This window comes from Lepisosteus platostomus, chromosome 9 (assembly GCF_059453375.1).
Source record: "Lepisosteus platostomus isolate fLepPlt1 chromosome 9, fLepPlt1.hap1, whole genome shotgun sequence".
NCBI lineage: Eukaryota > Metazoa > Chordata > Actinopteri > Semionotiformes > Lepisosteidae > Lepisosteus > Lepisosteus platostomus.
In genome coordinates, this window is record NC_142619.1 from 3,687,647 (window position 1) to 3,706,360 (window position 18,714).

The following is an 18,714-nucleotide window of genomic DNA, read 5'->3' on the forward strand; positions in this document are numbered from 1 at the left end:
GGAGTCCTGTCATTTTTTTTTTCCTCCCCCATCTAAAGCTGTGAGGTGTTTCTGTGCCATTGAAATCCTAAGCCGTGCAGCTGCAGGGTTTTAAATCTTCTGTCTTGGGGGAAAAAATATTTTCATCTTTCAGCGCCTTCAGATAACCTATCTTGCTGTAGTTTTGTAGCTCACGGGCAGAACAATCCCTGGCACTCTGGAGGTGAAGAAAGACCTCATTTTGAAGTTGCAGATTTTTCAGTGTTATTGAAAGCTGAGCTTCCTGTGGCACTCGGTTCTCACAGTTGAATTTCTAAACCGAGTGTGCTGTGTTCCTGGGAACTAGCCTATTTATTTAGTGTCCGCATGGCATAGGATAGCCCAACCTGATCACAAACAGAGATGGCTTAAGAGTGAATTTGACTTGGTCTTGTGTAATTTAGCCATTCCAGAGACACGGTCTGTGTATCGTGTCTAGACCTGCAGGAAATCAAGGCCGATATATTTTTTGAAACTACAAAAAGCATTTACCAAGATCCGTGGGTAACTATTTGCAGCAAAAGCGCGTTTCGGACCTCGATAAATCTCTCTTTGTGGGATTGCTCGTGTTGGCATTTGAAAACCATTTCACGTTTCAGTGAATAATTGTTGTGGGCACTCCTGGTGGTGTGAAGTCTCTTAAGACCGCAGAAATGTTTGAAAAATTCAAGGCTTTCTGTTCTTTCCTTACAGAACAATTTTGCTCCCACAGCCCTGCTTTATTGTAAACAAAACTGCAGGAATGACTAACGTTAACATCTGTAGTCCAGGTAGGTAGACTATCCGCTTAAAAAGGAGCAATTCCTAAATCTTTAGTAGCCTCTGTACCCTGTGTTTTCTCGTTACTCAACGCTACAATAGATGAGTGGAGCAAGTGCTTTTACAATGAACCATTCCCAGTGTCATTAAAAGTGTTTGGGACGACGAACTGTATACAAACAGGGCATTGGCGCTCCCTGCTTAGGAAAAGTGAAAGCTGAGTCTGTCTTCGCTGGTGTGGCGTTTGTTAGGAAATTGGCAGCGTGTTTCCCGAAGATCCGCTGCCCAGTCCTGTGAAATGCCCTTTGCCCTGGACTCTCTCTCTCTCTCTCTTCATTCCTGCTGGGCACAAACGTCCCCCGCGTCTGTGCGCAGTGCCAGGGTCTTTCCTGTCCGTGCTGGACTGGAGAGCTGCTGTTTTTCAGCTTCCTCTCGGAGCAGAGCTGGAGGGAGGCCGAGGGAACGGATGTGAAATCTAGCTCAGTACGGGGGGCCCGAGGCTGGACTAGGTTTTTTTTCCTCCCCCTCTGATTTTCACGAGACGGCGTTGGGGATGTTGGGGCAGACGAGTGATGTCGATGAAGAGACCTGGGAGAATCCCGGTCGTGCCTCTGGATGTGCGGACCCGTGTAGCCCAGAGTAAAGTCGCGCATTCTCAGCCTCGCGTGCTTTCCAATGGAAAAACAACTCCTGTTGTTCGAGAGCGCAACAGCTTTTCGAGCGCGGCGCTGTTAAATCGCTTTTACGTGTACTGCTGTTACTCTCGCCAGTGCCTTATGTGACTCGAGCTCAGTTTGGACAATGAGGCGTCACAGTTTATAGCTAACTGTGGCCAGTTAGGGGCGGCGGGGTGGGGCAGTGGTTGGTAGTGCTGGGATCCCGGGTTCGATTCCCGAGGCGCTGCCTAGTTGGAGTTTGCATGTTCTGTCCAGGTTTTGTGTGGGTTTCCTGCAAGTGCACTGGCTTGCTCCCACAATCCAAAGACCTGCTGGTGGGTTAATTGGCTTCTGGGAAAATTGGCCCTGGTGTTTCTGTCTGTGTGTGTCCTGCGATGGACTGGTGTCCTGCCCAGGGTGTACCCTGCCTCGCACCCATTGCTTGCTGGGATAGACTCCAGCTCCCCCATGACAATGAATTGGATGAATCAGTTGGAAAGCAGATGCTGTAGCTAGTTTTAGCTACAGTGTACAGAGTGAAGGAATACTGTGCAATACAAAGTACAGACTGAGTAGTTCTGTTTCCTGCCCTGGAATCTGCGCCCCGACACAAATTAAATCTGACACATTTCAAACAATTTAAAGCCTTTTTCCAGCTCAAGTCCAAGGGAGAACTGCCAGTTTGTTTTTTTAAAAAAATTTTTATGGAGCCAGCACATCCCTCGGTTTGGATACTATGTCTTTTAAAGCAATTGGACAGCTGAGAAGAGAATTCTTGAGCGTCTAATGTTTCGGACAGCATGGAGAAACCGTTCCTCCCAAAGAGGACACTCCATGGTTGCTATCTTTGCGTTTTGCAGCATGGCTGGTTTCCTGGGCAGATCCGAGGCGTGGCTGCTGAAGATCTCGGGCTAGGGAACAGCCGATGTTGTGTGGTATAACTAGGGCTGCTGCTGGGAGAGGTGTGAGTGGGGCCAGCAGGGGGCGCTCACCCTGCGGTCTGTGTAGGTCCTCATGCCCCAGTATAGTGACGGGGACACTAGACTGTAAAAAGGCGCCGTCCTTCGGGTGAGACGTAAAACAGAGTTGGATTGTGGGGTCATTAAAAATCCCAGGGTGTCTCTTGAAAAGAGTAGGGGTGTAACCCCAGTGTCCTGGCCAAATTTCCCATTGGCCCTGACCAATCATGGCCTCCCAATAACCCCCCTCTCTGAACTGGCTCCATCCCTCTGCTCTCCTCCCCACTGAGAGCTGGTGTGTGTGAGAGGACTGGAGCGTCATCCAGGTGGGGCTGCACACTGGTGGGGGTAGTGGGATTCCCCCTGACCTGGGAAGAGCTTGGAGTGGAGGGTCCAGAAAAGCGCGATATAAGTGTAAGCAATCATTATTATACCTGGAGACCCCAGCAGATACAGAAATAAAAACTGTGATTTTTCCATTTGGAATCTTCCGACTTCAGTCCTGGTGAAGGCGTATTTAGTGCTGCGTCGTAGCGGAGAACCTTAGCTCAGATGAGGGTCGTTTGTAGTTTGTAGTTGTGCACAGCTGCTGTAACCCGCTTGTTGCAGCAGAACCTTCCCAGGAGCTCTGGGAGCTGAACCTGCAATTCTCGAGCTAGGCCTGCTGTCGTACCTGTACCTGTACCTGTACCTGTACCTGTTGACCACAGCTTGCTCCTCTGTGCGGCTGTGTGCTGTGCGGATCTTGATCGGTGGGGGCGGGAGAGTCTTCCCAGGAAACGCCGGCCTCTTTCTTGGAATTGTCGCCCGACAGCCGAGACTGCTGGGGTCGAGCTACGGGGACTATAGTGTTGCAATGCTTATCGGAACAGGCGATGGCTTTGTACACACCCCTGTGCGACTTGCATTAGAGACGTTCAGTTCGGCAGACAGCGAGCAAAACAGCGCGTCTCATGTTTTCGTTTTCACTTTGACGTGGATCGTAGCCCAGGAGTTCAAAGTCGAAAGACAGGCTGGGAGGTTCGTTGGCGTCTGAGACGGTTGTGAGTGTGTGCCTGTTGAATGTTTGTGCCAACGTTTTCCTGGCGTCCTGTCCAGGGCGTATCCTGCCTTGCGCCCGTTGCTTGCTGGGATAGACTCCAGCTCCCCTGCGCCCCTGAATTCGATAAAGTGGTTTGAAAATGGACGGCTGGATAAACCTGGTAAATGTGGGGCTCGGTTTTCATGCCCTTCTGTGCGAACTCAAATCTGTAAGTGCAAAGTAGCTTCTGCAGGTGTGACATTTTCTCACGTGGCGTTTAAACATTACGCACTCAAGAACGTCTTTATTATCCAGGGGCACAGGAAGAACGTCTCGGTGAGTCGTGAGATGAATGCGTCACTCTGGTCTCCTCCAGGCCACCATGAACAGCTGCCAAGGTTATAATTCAGCATGGAGAAACGTGCAGTTTTTGAATGGATTTGATCCAGACCGTGCAAGAAAAGTCTGAACTTTTCATTTTCTCCTCTGTCAGCCAAGTACGTCGTCGCAAAGCTTCGGTGTATTTTTGATCTGTTTGTTTTTTTGGCGATCTGCTTTGACACTTTTTCACAGTTCAGTGCCTGGCTTGACCTTCTGGCTCAAACAGAGCAGGCTGTTGTACTAGCTGCTGTGTTTAAACAAACAGAGCACAGGCTTCTGTCTGCCAGTCTATTCATGGTGCAGCCAGTGTGTGCTAACAGACACTTGGGTACATAATGAGAGAGAGAGAGACTCTGGAGTACATTAACACTGCACTGAGAGAGAGAGGGGTTAATACAGGCACACTGACTGGACACTCCAGTACATTAACACTGCACTGAGAGAGAGAGGGGTTCATACAGACACACTGACTGGACACTCCAGTACATTAACACTGCGCTGAGAGAGAGAGGGGTTCATACAGACACACTGACTGGACACTGCACTGAGAGAGAGAGGGGTTCATACAGACACACTGACTGGACACTCCAGTACATTAACACTGCACTGAGAGAGAGTGGGGTTAATACAGGCACACTGACTGGACACTCCAGTACATTAACACTGCACTGAGAGAGAGAGGGGTTCATACAGGCACACTGACTGGACACTCCAGTACACACACAGTGATTTTTAGTTCCGTCCATGGGAACAAGTGCTGAATCAGGTCTACGTGGATCGACTGGGGTGGCTCCTTTCGGCCTGAATTGCGCAAGGAGAGGCGGAGGCATTCAGCAGGTGATCTCCCACCCCGGCCCAGATTGTGCTGCTGTGTCAACAGACCGAGAGCTGACATCAGCCTGGTGCTGGGGGCTGGGGGAAGATCTTATCTGTCAAGTTCCTTTCTGTGTCAACACTGGCTGCCTGCAACACACCCACTACAGTAGCTCCTGCACAGCGGCCCCTCAACAGAGGGATGAAGCCAGTTCAGAGAGGGGGGTTATTAGGAGGCCATGATGGGTAAAGCCCAGGGGGGAAATTTGGTCAGGACACTAGGGTAACACCCCTACTCTTGTTGAGAGACACCCTGGGATTTTTAATGACCACAGAGAGTCAGGGCCTCCGTTTTACGTCTCATCTGAAGGACGGTGCCTGTTTACAGTCTAGTGTCCCCCTCACTATACTGGGGCATGAGGACCCACACAGACCGCAGGGTGAGCGCCCCCTGCTGGCCCCCACTCACACCTCTCCCAGCAGCAGCCTCAGCTTTCCCAGGAGTCTCCCCTCCAGGTACTGACCAGGCTCACAGCAACCTGTGAGCTGTATGATGACGTAGCTGTGTGTTACAGCACAGTGAGCCATTATTTCAAATAATGAAGAATTGCGAAAAACGAGAAAATTATTTTACTGTAATGATTGGGTTTTGGGTGAGGATTTGAGTGGGACAGTGAGGACGGACTGCTTGATTAAATGGCCACATTTCTGTTTAATTTCACTGAGTAAGACTGACTGAGTGGTGAATGTGCTCCATTACAGCGCCCTGCTGCAATTGTCATGGCTGGGAATCATCAGTGAAGCATGAGCTCAAAATTACGGAAACGCAAAGGGGGGTGGGAGGGTGGAACAAGCTGTCCAGCTGTGTTAAGAGTTTGATAGCCTGGCATCTGTCAAGACACAACTGGGTGAGATCCTCAAGTCTGGACAGGAGACACTTCTTTACACAGAGGGTGGTGGGGGTGTGGAACAAGGTGTCTAGCCGTGTTCTTGAAGCAGGTAGCCTGGCTTCTCTCCAGACACAGCTGGATCAGATCCTGAGGTCAGTAAAGTACTAACTCCCAAGCAGGTCTCATGGGCCAAATCAGTCCTCTGGATTGTAACCTTAATGATATAACCTTTACCAGCATTTGATAAATAAATAAGAAGAGAAAAAAGTGAAGTGGATTGCCCAAAAAATGCATAGATTTTAGTACAACGATCAGATGTTTTCACAGTATTTCATTGGTTTACATAAAGTAAAGATTATTAGCTAGTCAGAAGTAGTAAAGGGGATATACTTCATAAGACTGTCTTTGAAATTTATCTTATACTGCTGCCAATTACTGCAGTTTTCATTGGAGCCAGGTCAGCCCTGTACAAGGACAAGCTTGACATCGTGGACTCGACTCGAGTGCACGAGGCTGTGGGGTCTTTCCAAGGAGTGGGCACTCAAAACTGTGCACAGAGTGTCCGTGACGCTCATTAGCAGAGAAGGCAATGGTTTTAGGAAAGGTGGTGCCATACACTGCTAATGGCCTGGATTTCCTGTGCAGGCAGTGAGGAAGTCTGACTGTTGAATTTGTAGCACACTGACAGCACAGGGATGCTCTGACTGCTCGGTCCTGCTGGTTTGGGAATTGGCAGTGCTGTCGCTTGGTGGTAATGAAGATCTCTTGATGGGAACCAACCATTAATTTTCTGACTACTTTCATCCAGTACAAGGTTGTGGGGGAGCTGGAGTCTATCCCAGCAAGCAACGGGCACAAGGCAGGGTACACCCTGGACAGGACACCAGTCCATCACAGGACACACACAGACACACACACACTCACACCAAGGCCAGTCCATCACAGGAGACGCACACATAGACACAGACACACTCACACGAGGGCCAGTCCATCACAGGACACACACACACACACACACACACACGTTTACACCAGGGCCAGTCCATCACAGGACACACACACACTCGCCAATTAACCAGAACACCTGGAGGAAACCCACGTGATCCTGAGGAGAACATGCAAACTCCACACAGACACTACCCTAGGTCCAGATCTGAACCCAGGGCTCCAGTGCTGTGAGGCAGCAACGCCATGCCAACTGGCATTGAATCATTTGGGGTCCCCCCCCCCCCCCCCCCCCTTTGCTGTGCAAATGGAGAATCCTCAGATTGGCTTTGCTGTCTCTGCGTAGCTTGTATTGCACTCCCTGCATTCCTGCAGGATGATCAGAGCTGGTGTCTTCAGAGGAACATGCACGCCCTGACCCATAGCCTGCCAGCAGTGACTTGTCCGTGTGGTTTGCCTGCCTTTGCGCTTGTAGAAATCGGTCACTGTTTCAGTCAAGATTACATCTCGCTGAGAAGAGAAACCAGATAGAGCCCGGTGCTTAAGCAAACTCCTGGAACTGAATCCTTTAGAGTCTCGAGAAGCGAAGATGACAAGGGGACCAGGTCCAACTATTCAAACAGGCACTGCCTGAACTCGGGGAAAACGGCCACTTCTAGAGAGCACTGAAGGAGACACACACAGGGTGTCTTTCCCACAGAGCCCTGAATTACAGCAGTGCTACAGAGGGTTTTATAATCAGCCATGTTATTACCATGCATGGGGGTTTAAGAGTCTTGCTTTCTAGTTATGATCCAGTGGCTATTCTCGATGACATTGTCCAGTCTTTCAGCTATTATTGAGACATCATGTACAACAGCAGGTGTCTGCTCCTGATCTGGCTTGAGGGTGTTGTAAACAGTGACCCCTGGCCCGGGTCAGATTTCTACATGATGAAACGGGGATCATAGGACACAAGTGGAAACTACATGGGAAGTACCTAAAACGGAAGAAGCTTCTTTACACAAATAGTTGTGGGAGTAGGGAACGAGCCAGCCAGCAGCGCTCTAGGAGACGAGACCTTGGTTTCTTTCAAGAAATCACTTGGGTCAATTAACTACTAGCAAGTGGGTGACCTCTTGTTTTGTGATACTTTATTTTATTGTTGGCTTCACTTCTGAGATCAGTGTTGCTGGGGAGCTGTTAAATCATTTTAGGAACTTCTTGAAACAGAAACGCTTTGTTTGAAAATGTCGACCCACAGGCTTCCTGATCATAGGAGGATCCACAACTTAGGCAGAAATAAAAATAATGTCTCAGGAAGGAGGCCTTTTTCTTTTCTTTAATTCCTTTTTCCTTCATCTTCAGTAAAAGATAGTAATGGATTGTTTTTTCCAGTTGTAGCTTTCCGTCTGTGCTGTTGTGCATTTTGCCATTCTTCTTGGCTTCAGAGGAAAACCTAGCTCTTTGTGCGTTGGTTGTGGTTTTGTCTGACACAATGAATTTATATTTAGCTGAAAGCATCAGGGATGTCTGGTTTTCCTTGCCCCTTTAGGCTATGAAAAGTCTCTAATGCTCAGATATTGTTGGGTGTCCTTATAAAGGTGATTGAAATGTTTGAAAATTAACATTTTATTCATAGCCAGCAGCTACATCACCCTGCAACCGGCGATCCACTGATCCGCTTATCAAATTCAGGGCCTTGTGTCTCCACTCTCAGGATACTGAGCGTTTGTGCTTTTTGCTCATGCTATACTGAGTCTAAAACCTTCCACTTTTCATTGGTTATTCTAGGCCTTGTGAATTATTATTTTTATATATTTATTAAAATTAATTTTAATATAAATATGAATAATGGTACTTCTTTGTATTTTTTCGACCGATGCTGTACTTTATTATTCCGTCTTTCGCTGAGTCTGAGGTCCACATCTTGTTTCTTTGTTTAAAAAATGACCATTGCAGGAATTAACTGAGTCCTTCTCACTGGCTGGAAGGGGCCTGCTGGCCTGTTCTTGTTTGTAACAAACCATGTGTTCCTTCGTATGGATGGTGGAAGACATTAGATCTCTGTGTTTGTGTCAGGCTCGCCCCCTGCTGGAGTGCTGCAGAGCGAGCTAGCACTGCCACGGCAGCCAGACAAGCCCCTACCCATCTGTCAGTCAGTGCTGGTTGCCATGAATACATGATCAGACGGGAGGCCTGTACCACCTGTGGGCACTATACAACCACGCCTCAGGTGGTCCAGGATACTTAAGGTCTGCTCTCACAGTGATTTTGTATAGAGTTTTGCTTTTTGAGTCTATGTAGAGCCTCTCTGAGTTCCTTAGTGTTGTAGTTCTTTAGTTTCTTGTCTTGGATGTTTGACCCTCGCGTCTCTCTAACCTTGTCTTCTGGATTTGCCTGTTCGTACCTTCGAGCTCTGAGCCACACTTTGCTTCTGATGGTGTTTTGCCAGCACCATGCTTGCCTGCAGGCTTCTCACTTGTACCTTGGCTGTGACCTACACCCCTCCTTTCTGCAGCTTCCCTGCTTTGTCTCTCTCAGCCAATTCTTGGGCTCACCTCCCGACTCTCAAAACCCCAGCTTCGCTCCAACAGAGGCAGACGGTACGATCGTCTGTTCCTCTGAAAGGACAAGGGCAGAAAGAGCAGCTCGTTTCTCAGACGCCTCTACCTTTGGCGCGTCTGTCATTGTCGGACGCAGCATGATACCCCAGAGTAGACTAAGCCTCCAGTGTCCCGCGCAGGGAGAAGAAATGTGCTTCACCTGAGCTCTCCCTTTGCTACAGAGGTTAGGGATCACGTGTGTCACAGCTACTTTGCTCAAGACCCCACAGTGGTGGGGAATTAATCCATGTACTGGTAGTTTTCTTGCGATCCCTAAATTTGTGCCGTTAGGAAGGACAAAGATGGACACAAAAACACAGCCTGATTACCTCCCCTTTTAAGAGCTGCAGTCCCTGTTCTTGGGGAAACCCGCCTCAGAGGATGTGAAATCAAAGCAGGAGAAGAAGGAAGAGACTCATTAGCTCATCGGCTGGCTGGTGCTTGTCTGGCTTTGTCACGCAGTCGGCAGTGCTGTTCAGAGTTTCCTAACCCTCTCCCGATCAGCTCCTCCTTCTGCCACCCTCTCTGTGCGGTATAGCTCAGCTGGTGTCCCAGGTGGGCCTAAAAAAGCAAATTTGTTGGCAGACGCATCCAGAACCAGCCCGTTTGGCATAAGGTGAGCTGCTACACCTTGAGCAACTCTTCGCTACAGCAGTTTTTCCCCCTCCCCTGTATAAAAAGTTTACCTGCTTGATGTATTTCAGTTACTGGAGTGGCCCTCATATGGTGCCCAAGCTGGGCTTTTTAATTGCTGTTCCTTGAGACAGTCCCACAGTGTATTTTTTGGTGCCGTTTGGAAACTTGGTCACGGCCATGAACAGTTCTGAAAACAGTCATTGTGAGTGAGCCGCTGAATAACGTGACCCACTGATGCTTGGATCTTCATTACAGTCTTTCTGAAGAAGGTTTATCCCAATGTGATTTGGGATACTTAAAGCACAAGGCAGCCCAGTCGCTTGTGATGTGCGTGTGGTGTGTCGGTTTGCATAACATGCTGTTTGTTTTCTGAAGAAGTGGTCCTAATTCTGTCTCTCGTGGTGTGCGGGCTGATAAACTGCCCTTGGTTGGTTTGAGCTAACTTTGTGCAGGGAAAAAGTCAGGACTTGGTAGTGTTTCCCTCTAGGGTGTGAGTTGGATGTCCTTCTCGAACAAACAGCGTAGTGTTTTCTGTTTAATCGACTTAGCGTCTTGGAATCAAGAGCAGGAGTTTTAGCAACATCTGGTTTTCCTGTGTTCCTTCTCCAAGATGTAATGGTTTAATTGAATAATGCGAGTCCATAGCACTTTAAGTCCAATGAAAAAGGCTTCCACTGTCTTGCCCTGCGGTGAATAGGCTGTACAGTAGCCAAAGAGTAACGGAACATGATCGTTGGAGGCAGTGGTAGAGAACATCGGTTACAAAAGGGGATCTTGCAGACAGGAGGTCCTGTTTGCAAGTTGGAGAAGTTGGAGCTCCGGCCCAGACCCTGGTTAGCATTAAGATGGTCAGAGTTTGCTCACGTTGTTGAGCTGCAGCTGCCGTGCTCATTAAACAGACTCATTTGGTATCATCAGAAGTTTTTTTTTTTATTGCAGCCATATCACCCTGCAGCTCCCAGCTGGCAGCCCCACTGGAGCTCAGCAGGTGTGTGAGCCTGGCCAGTACCTGGAGGGGAGACTCCTGGGAAAGCTGAGGCTGCTGCTGGGAGAGGTGTGAGTGGGGCCAGCAGGGGGAGCTCACCCTGCGGTCTGTGTGGGTCCTCATGCCCCACTATAGTGATGGGGACACTAGACTGTAAACAGGCGCCGTCCTTCGGATGAGACGTCAAACCGAGGTCCTGACTCTCTGTGGTCATTAAAAATCCCAGGGTGTGTCTCGACAAGAGTAGGGGTGTTACCCCAGTGTCCTGGCCAAATTTCCCCCCTGGCCTTTACCCCTCATGGCCTCCTAATAACCCCCCTCTCTGAACTGGCTCCATCCCTCTGCTCTCCTCCCCACTGAGAGCTGGTGTGTGTGAGAGGACTGGAGCATCATCCAGGTGGGGCTGCACACTGGTGGGGGCAGTGGGATTCGCCTTAACCTGGAAAGAGCTCGGAGTGGAGGGTCCAGAAAAGAGCTTTATAAGTGTAAGGAGTTTTATTATTTAATGTAACGGTGTTCTTTTTAGAATGACTGCGAGTGTTGGGAGAACACCTTACAATGGGCCAAGGAAAGGGGCAGAGAAACCTTAAGCAAACATTTGCTGATTTTCTTTATACATTTTTCCACGTAACCAGCGCCTCTCCGCTTTTGGACGAGGCAGTTCCCTTAACGAGCTTTAATTGTGCTGTGGACGAGAGGAAGGCGGCCCTCGTTCCCCGCGTACGCAGCGCAGTGCAGTTTCTCCACGCTCTGCCAGCCTTCGTGGAGAACTTGAGGAAGACGCCTTCCACACCAGGATCTCCGATTCCTCCTGCAGGTGGAGCTCTGAGAGGGATTACAGTAAAGGAGAAGCTGTCCGAGCTTTGGGAGTTGGGAACTGCTGCCTGTACCCGGTATCGGGCTATGAAGTTGCCTGCAGTAACTTCTGATAGGCTGTGCAAGTAGGCGATGGGGTCCGACTGTGTCTTTTAAGTCTCTAATTAATAAACACAGTATCTGAAGGGGGAGGGCGTTGCTTTCTTCTGAAATCCTCAACGGTCTGAAAAGTGACCTTTTCTTCCTTTTTGAAGGGAGAGCAGGAGCATAGCTGCAGCAGCCAGAGGAACCGGTCTTTGATTGACCAGCAAGTACTTTTCTCACGCTGGCAGGAGTCTTTCATGTCATCCCAGCTTCTGAACCGCCGCTGAATCTTGTGCGATTAATGTGTCCTGAACTGCCGCTGAATCTTGTGCGATTAATGTGCCCTGGACCGCTGCTGAATCTTGTGCGATTAATGTGCCCTGGACCGCCGCTGAATCTTGTGCGATTAATGTGCCCTGGACCGCCGCTGAATCTTGTGCGATTAATGTGCCCTGGACCGCCGCTGAATCTTGTGCGATTAATGTGCCCTGGACCGCCGCTGAATCTTGTGCGATTAATGTGCCCTGGACCGCCGCTGAATCTTGTGCGATTAATGTGCCCTGAACTGCCGCTGAATCTTGTGCGATTAATGTGCCCTGGACCGCCGCTGAATCTTGTGCGATTAATGTGCCCTGGACCGCCGCTGAATCTTGTGCGATTAATGTGCCCTGGACCGCCGCTGAATCTTGTGCGATTAATGTGCCCTGGACCGCCGCTGAATCTTGTGCGATTAATGTGCCCTGGACTGCCGCTGAATCTTGTGCGATTAATGTGCCCGGCTGTTCTAGACAGTTTAATACTCTGTCTCTGGTTCTAGCATGTCGTCCTTGTCATGATGATGATAACACTTGTCGCTATAAACATCAGATGAGTCTTATACGACTTTATCATATAGTCTTATTATCTGGTTAGTTATACAAAAGGCCCTTTCAACAGTTAAAGCCCCAGACAAAGAAACAGCGTGCTGGAACTCTGAGGATTGCATTTTAATCAAGTTATGTCATTTGTTAACAATCTGAAGTCTTGTCTTCAAAACACATGAGAGCTCAAATTCCCAACTGCTGTCCAAGAGTTTTGAACGCAGGACCCCTTGAGTTTGTTTTATTAACAGAGCGTTTGTCTTAATCCGCAAACGGCGAAGTGGCAGGGGCTCGGGGAACGTTATCTCAGAGTAGACGCGGAGCTCAAAATGTTATTTGGCTTCGCGCAGTGAATCGATTTGTGGTTTTAAACCATATAAGGTGTGGCGACTGCTTCTAATCTCTGACTGGGGAGCTGTCGGGTCGTTCCTGCCACAGCTGTGCTGAGGCAGTACTTACTGCGTGTTTCTGGACTCTCTGTCCTTTTATACCCGACTTGAAACCCCAGAAAACTTGTAGAAGCTATATCTGGGGCATGAGAAGAGTCGTGCAGTTCTTTGCTGTGCATCTTAGTGTTTGGCCCCATTGTATTCTGGGAACCAGTGACCATACGAAGGGTAACAAATGATAAGAGGCCATTCTGGACCGTTTGGTAGTTTGTGGCTAATTGGGCCGAAGGTCTAATCCAGCTGTCTCGAGAGAAGCTAGGGTATCGGCTTCAACAACATGGCTGGGCAGCTTGTTCCCCACCCCCACCACCCTTTGTGTAAAGAAACCCCTCCTGTCCTGACTGGAGGCTCTCATCCCGCTGCGTCTTGACAGAAGTCAGGGTATCGCCTTCAGCAGCATGGCTGGGCAGCTCGTCCCACACCCCCACCACTCTTTGTGTAAAGAAACCCCTCCAGTCCTGACTGGAGGCTCTTATTCTCCTGCGTCTTGACAGAAGTCAGGGTATTGGCTTCAATAACATGGCTGGACAGCTTGTTCCACACCCCCACCACTCTTTGTGTAAAGTAAGTGCCTCCTGTCCTGAGTGGAGGATCTTATCCGGCTGTGTCTATGAGAGAAGGCAGGGTATCGACTTCAACGTCGTGGCTGGGCAGCTTGTTCCCATCTCCCGCACCCTAAACCTAGTGAACATGCTGTTGAGAATAAAGACCCTTGTAGTAGCCTCTCCGCACCAACTCGTTGTTCATGTACATCTAGAAGCCAGCAATGGAACTGAGGCTTCAGGCAGGTTTCTGTGTAACAGTTATAGAGGCTGAGGGAAGTCAGATCAGACTTAAGGTTTTGTCCCCCAGCTGAGTTCAGACGACTGCAGTGCAGGGGAGAGTCACGTGCTCTTTCTTTAAATAGCTCTCCGGCCATATAGAGTTAATGCCAACACGGTCTTGAGCTTGAAGTCGCGTCAACATTTCCTTTTGGAAAGGCAGCGCTACAGCTGTAGGGCCCAACTGAGCCGTCAGGGTGCTGTCTGTGCGCACATTCTCCCCTTCAGGGGAGGGGAGGGGATGTTGGGGGGGCCCTGGGTTTGTCGACTCCGTTGAACGCCAGCCAGCTAGTTTAATTTCCCAGCAGGCCCTGGGGTCTTAACAGACGCTGTGGTGGGCAGAATCCATGTTCAGGGCAGCCTAAGGCAGAGATGGCCGCCCCCGTTTATATAGAGGACCACAGTAAGGCAGAGGGAGGCCTGTTGATTTCTGTGTGGTTTTCCGTGTCGGCAGCACTCAGGGTAGGTGCCCAGCCCATGGAAGCAAAATAATTAGGGTTCCCTTGGCTGTGGATGAGGTATTCATACAACGTTTCATTGCTGCAGCCTTTATTGAATGAGATCTGGTCGTTGAGCCTGCAACCACATTTTAAGGTCGGCTAACGGCTGGTGTCCCGAACGTTCTAGAAAAATGTATTGTGGGGGGGGAAGATTCCATGTGTATCGGAGTACTCCTACCTCTTGGGGCCTGGGAACCTACTGTGCGGAGTTTGCACGTTCTCCTCACGGCGGCGTGTGTTGCTGTCCGGCTAGATCCCATCATGCATTGAAAGAAGGCCAGCAGATCTTGTCCAGAAGTCGCGTTTTTACAAAACTCCTCCTAGATCTCTCAGATCCCCCACCTGTCTGCGCAGAGTTACTTTTAGAGGTTTGCTCTTTTAAGGCCAAAAAAAAAAAGGTGGGGTCAGGAGGGATTGAGATCTGGAAGCAGTCGGTGACCGAGACGAGCAGAGACCAGAGTGTCGTGTGAACCGATGTGAAATCGCTGAATCCTCTACGCCCTGATATGGGTTGATCTGCTCTTACGGGGGCACCAATGGGAGAAATGAGTAAAAGAGCCCGTCCATTCTTAAAGACTCCCTGCCCCAGCGTGAGTTCTTTTAAAGCTGGTAATTGTTGCGATGGTTCTGATTTTCAGGTCCTGTGACAGTGATGTGTTGTCCTGCCCGGCTGTTTGTACTAGACGTGTTAAGTATTGCAAACTTTAAAATTGTATGAAGATTTTTTTTTTTTCCCCTGAGTATGTCTGGCAGCTGGATGGGACACCTCCTTAAGGTCAAGGAGAAATCTTAAGATGTTCTTCTCTGGACCCTCCACTGGCTCTTTCCAGGCCAGGGGGAATCCCACTACCCCCACCAGTGTGCAGCCCCACCTGGATGATGCTCCAGTCCTCTCACACACACCAGCTCTCAGTGGGAAGGAGAGCAGAGGGATGGAGCCAGTTCAGAGAGGGGGGTTATTAGGAGGCCATGAGGGGTAAAGGCCAGGGGGGAAATTTGGCCAGGACACTGGGGTAACACCCCTACTCTTGTCGAGAGACGCCCTGGGATTTTAAATGACCGCAGAGAATCAGGACCTCAGTTTTAAGTTTCATCTGCTTTGAGTGGGGTGTCCGGAAAAGCTCTAGATAAGCGTAAGGAGTTCAGTTTAGTGTTGATGTCCTCTATGTGGTAGACTTGTGATGCACTCCCTGCTGCTCCTCTGTGTGCGCCGTCCGCTGTTTTGACATGCTCTGACGTCTCGTTGTCTCCCTTGTGCTCCCTAGGATGTGGAGAAGGAGAGAGAACAGCGCACACAGCTCAGCAAAGAGGAGATCCGGCAGAAGATCGAACTCTACAACGCCTCGGTCACGGACCATCTGAAAATGACCTTGGTAAGTCGACTTTCTTGTTTTTGTGCGGGCCATGTAAATCTTTTTAATCGTTTTGTTTCCCCCAAACGATTTTTTTTAATTGAAATATCCGTGCACCTCATTCTACTCACATTGGATTAACCCTCTCTCTGGTCCAGAGCACTTCATTCTAATTGGACTGATTTAATTATTTCTCTGGACTAAAGGTTTTAAAGACTTAAGAGGTCTGCAAGACCCGCTGGCCCGTGTGTTGTGTAGTACTTGCTGTTAAATCTTCCCTCAGGGCAGTGATTAGGATTGCTGCCTTGCAGGCCCTGAGTTCTGTCCCTGGGCTCAGTTCCTGGGATGCTGTCTGTGTGGAGTTTGCATGTTCCCCTTATGTTTGCATAGGTTTTCTCTGGGTGCTCCGTTCCCTCCCCCCACCCAACAGTCCAAAAACATGCTGGTAGGTTAATTTGCTGTGTCCTGTGGTGGACTGGCATCCTGTCCAGGGTGTATCCTGCCTTGCGCCTGTTGCTTGCTGGGATAGACTCCCGTTCCCCCTGTGACCCTGTATTTGGTGGCTGTGAGACAGCAAAATGGACAGATGGAAATCCTTCTTCGAGCAGGTTCTGATATGTATTTCTTGTTGGTTGAATTAAGGAGCTGTAGTTCAGACGGTTTTCTTTCCCCCAAATCAAAGCCTTCACCTACAGTACTTCTGGAAAAATTCTGCCCAAGCAGTTTTCTTTGTCGTCTTGTTTGTGATCTATAAAAGCAAGGCGTGACTCACCCTTGCCTCCGTTTCCACGGAATTTCTTTGTTTTGTTTTCTGTAGCCACTTCTGCTTCACAATGCCAGTGATGACCTCAAAAGTTTGCTTCATCTCCTCTGTTTAACCCGTTTTCTGCTGAAACGAGAATGATCGCAATCATAACAAATAAATAACGTTATTTATTTATAAATGAATAAATAACACTATTTTTACACCACCACATTTTAGAGCTTTTAGCATTTCGTGTTTTTCGGAGGATTCAAATGCAAAACGTAGAAGAAAGTAGGAAAGTAGAAAATTACAGAAAAAAAACAACTGGGGACAATATGCCGGTGTAGCAAGTTTTGCTTTGCAGTCGTGTAGCTACTCAACATGTTCTTATTTTTATTAAGTAATCAGGCAAGAGTTTTTAGTCTGGGATTTGAAACAAGAAGCCTCAACTGAGAAAAAGGTTTGAGATTTCAGGAATGGTCCAATAAAAGCTCACCTCTGAGAGTTTTCTGTTCTCTTTGGGTCTACAAAAAACAACAACACTTAAGTCACCAGTGTATAAGGCGCTAGCTACAGTACCAAACCATTACTGATGTTGCTTTTTCACCAGCTTCAAAATTCAATCCTTTAGCTGTGAAAAGAGTTTGTTTTTGGAACATGCATAATACACTGTTTTTTGTAACCTGATCATTTTTAAGTGGTTGACAAATGTGACCCTGGGACTACTGTTCATTTATGTTTTAAGCTTTGTTCCAGACCAGTTACTTAAATTGAAGTTGATTTATAGGGTGGCACAGTGGAACAGAGGTTAGCATTAGTGCCTTGCAGAGTTAGGGCCCCCAGTTCAATTACTTTTATCTAACTTCTGGATAATTTAATCGAATGAAAACCCACCTATTTTCCAGTTGCTTTATCCAGTTCATGGTCGCAGGACAGCCGGAGCCTATCCTAGCAAGCAGTGGTCACAGGGCAGGATACACCCTGGATGGGACGCCAGTCCGTCGCAGGGCACACACAGACACAGAACCACACACTCTCGCACCAGGGCCAGTTTTCCCAGAAGCCATTTATGCTACCAGCATGTCTTTGGAAACCGGAGCACCCTGAGGAAACTCGCACGAACGCGAGGGGGGGGGAACATGCAAACTCCACACAGACAGCACCCCAGGGGTTGAACCCAGGGCCCCAGCGCCCCGAGGCAGCAATGCCCACCACTGTGCCGCCCCCTTTCTATACCAGACCCGGTCGAGATTAGCCCCCAGCACGAATGTGACTCTTCTCGTTAATCAATTAAAGATTCACCGCAGGCGAATCTGTGTCCGAGGACTAGAAACTCGGAGGCTCGCTGCTCGCTTGCTCGCCCTGCCACGGCTCTCCCCTCTTTCCTCCCGCAGAACGCCAGCGGCCTGTATACGGGGTTCATCAAGGTGCAGATGGAGCTGAAGAGGCCCATCACCGTGCGGGCGCCCAGGGGCGGCAGGGAGGAGGCCTTCTTCCTGCCCAGGGGCTCCACCAACACGCTGCACATCAGCAGCGCCAACACCGCGCAGGAGGTGATCGAGGCCCTGCTCGGCAAGTTCCTGGTGGCTGACAACCCCGCCAAGTTCGCCCTTTTCAAGTGCTGCCACAAGGAGGACCAAGGTGGGGGTCCCCGACATCCGCGCGCACACTCCCCTGAGGCAGAGTAGCGGGAGAATCCGGTCTCTCTCTCTCTCCCGTGACAAACGAGCCCGGTTTTTAAACGGAACCACGTTGCGGGTCCGCGTTTCAAATATCGGCTGATCTCGAGAGGGCAACCTGGTGTTTGCCGCAGCGGAGCAGCTGATCGCCGATCCGTGTTGTAGAAGAACTGTTACAAGTGAGAGGAGGGCGTTGGGTCATTGCGTTCGGTAGCGCGCAGTTAACTGATCCCAGGATCTCATTAAGACTTTTCGTGGGGAAAAAAAGCCAGGTTATCAGGTTCAACCACACGGCTGGGCAGCTTGTTCCACACCCCCACCACCCTCTGCGTAAAGAAGAGCCTCCTGTCCTGACAGGAGGGTCTCCTCCAGCTCTGTCTAGGGCGAAGCCAGGCTATCGGCTTCAACCACGTGGTTTGTCCCACACTCCTACCACCCTTTGCGTAAAGCCGCGCCTCCTGTCCTTGGTTTAAAATGCGCTTTCACGCCGTTCCTGCTTGCGCCAGCTGTTTTCCCCGAGTTCTGACTCGTTCGTTCCTGGGATGCGTTCACTTGAAAGACGGACCGATCCTCCGCGTGCTCTTCCCTCGAGAGAGAGAGAGAGAGACCACTTGATAACGCCATTAAACCGCGGCGCTTGCAAACCCACCCCGCAGAGGACAGGGGATCCAGGACGGGCACGCCCGCTCTCGGGGCATGTGCGAAGGCCATCTGCCAGCGATCTGGAATGTCGCAGGCCTTCCAAACACAACACGGCGCT

The 18,714-nt window shown here is 49.6% G+C and overlaps 1 protein-coding gene across 5 annotated transcripts in view; it reads left to right on the forward strand.

The window, feature by feature from the left end:
- rassf3 (Ras association domain family member 3) overlaps positions 1 to 18,714 on the forward strand; it is an 85,849-nt gene that overhangs the window by 58,365 nt on the left and 8,770 nt on the right. For all 5 annotated transcript variants that reach the window (XM_088646498.1, XM_088646499.1, XM_088646500.1 and 2 more), the window contains 2 exons: positions 15,444 to 15,551; positions 17,670 to 17,916. In XM_088646498.1, the coding sequence (XP_088502624.1) occupies positions 15,444 to 15,551; positions 17,670 to 17,916 (355 nt within the window). The remainder of the gene's footprint in view (positions 1 to 15,443; positions 15,552 to 17,669; positions 17,917 to 18,714) is intronic.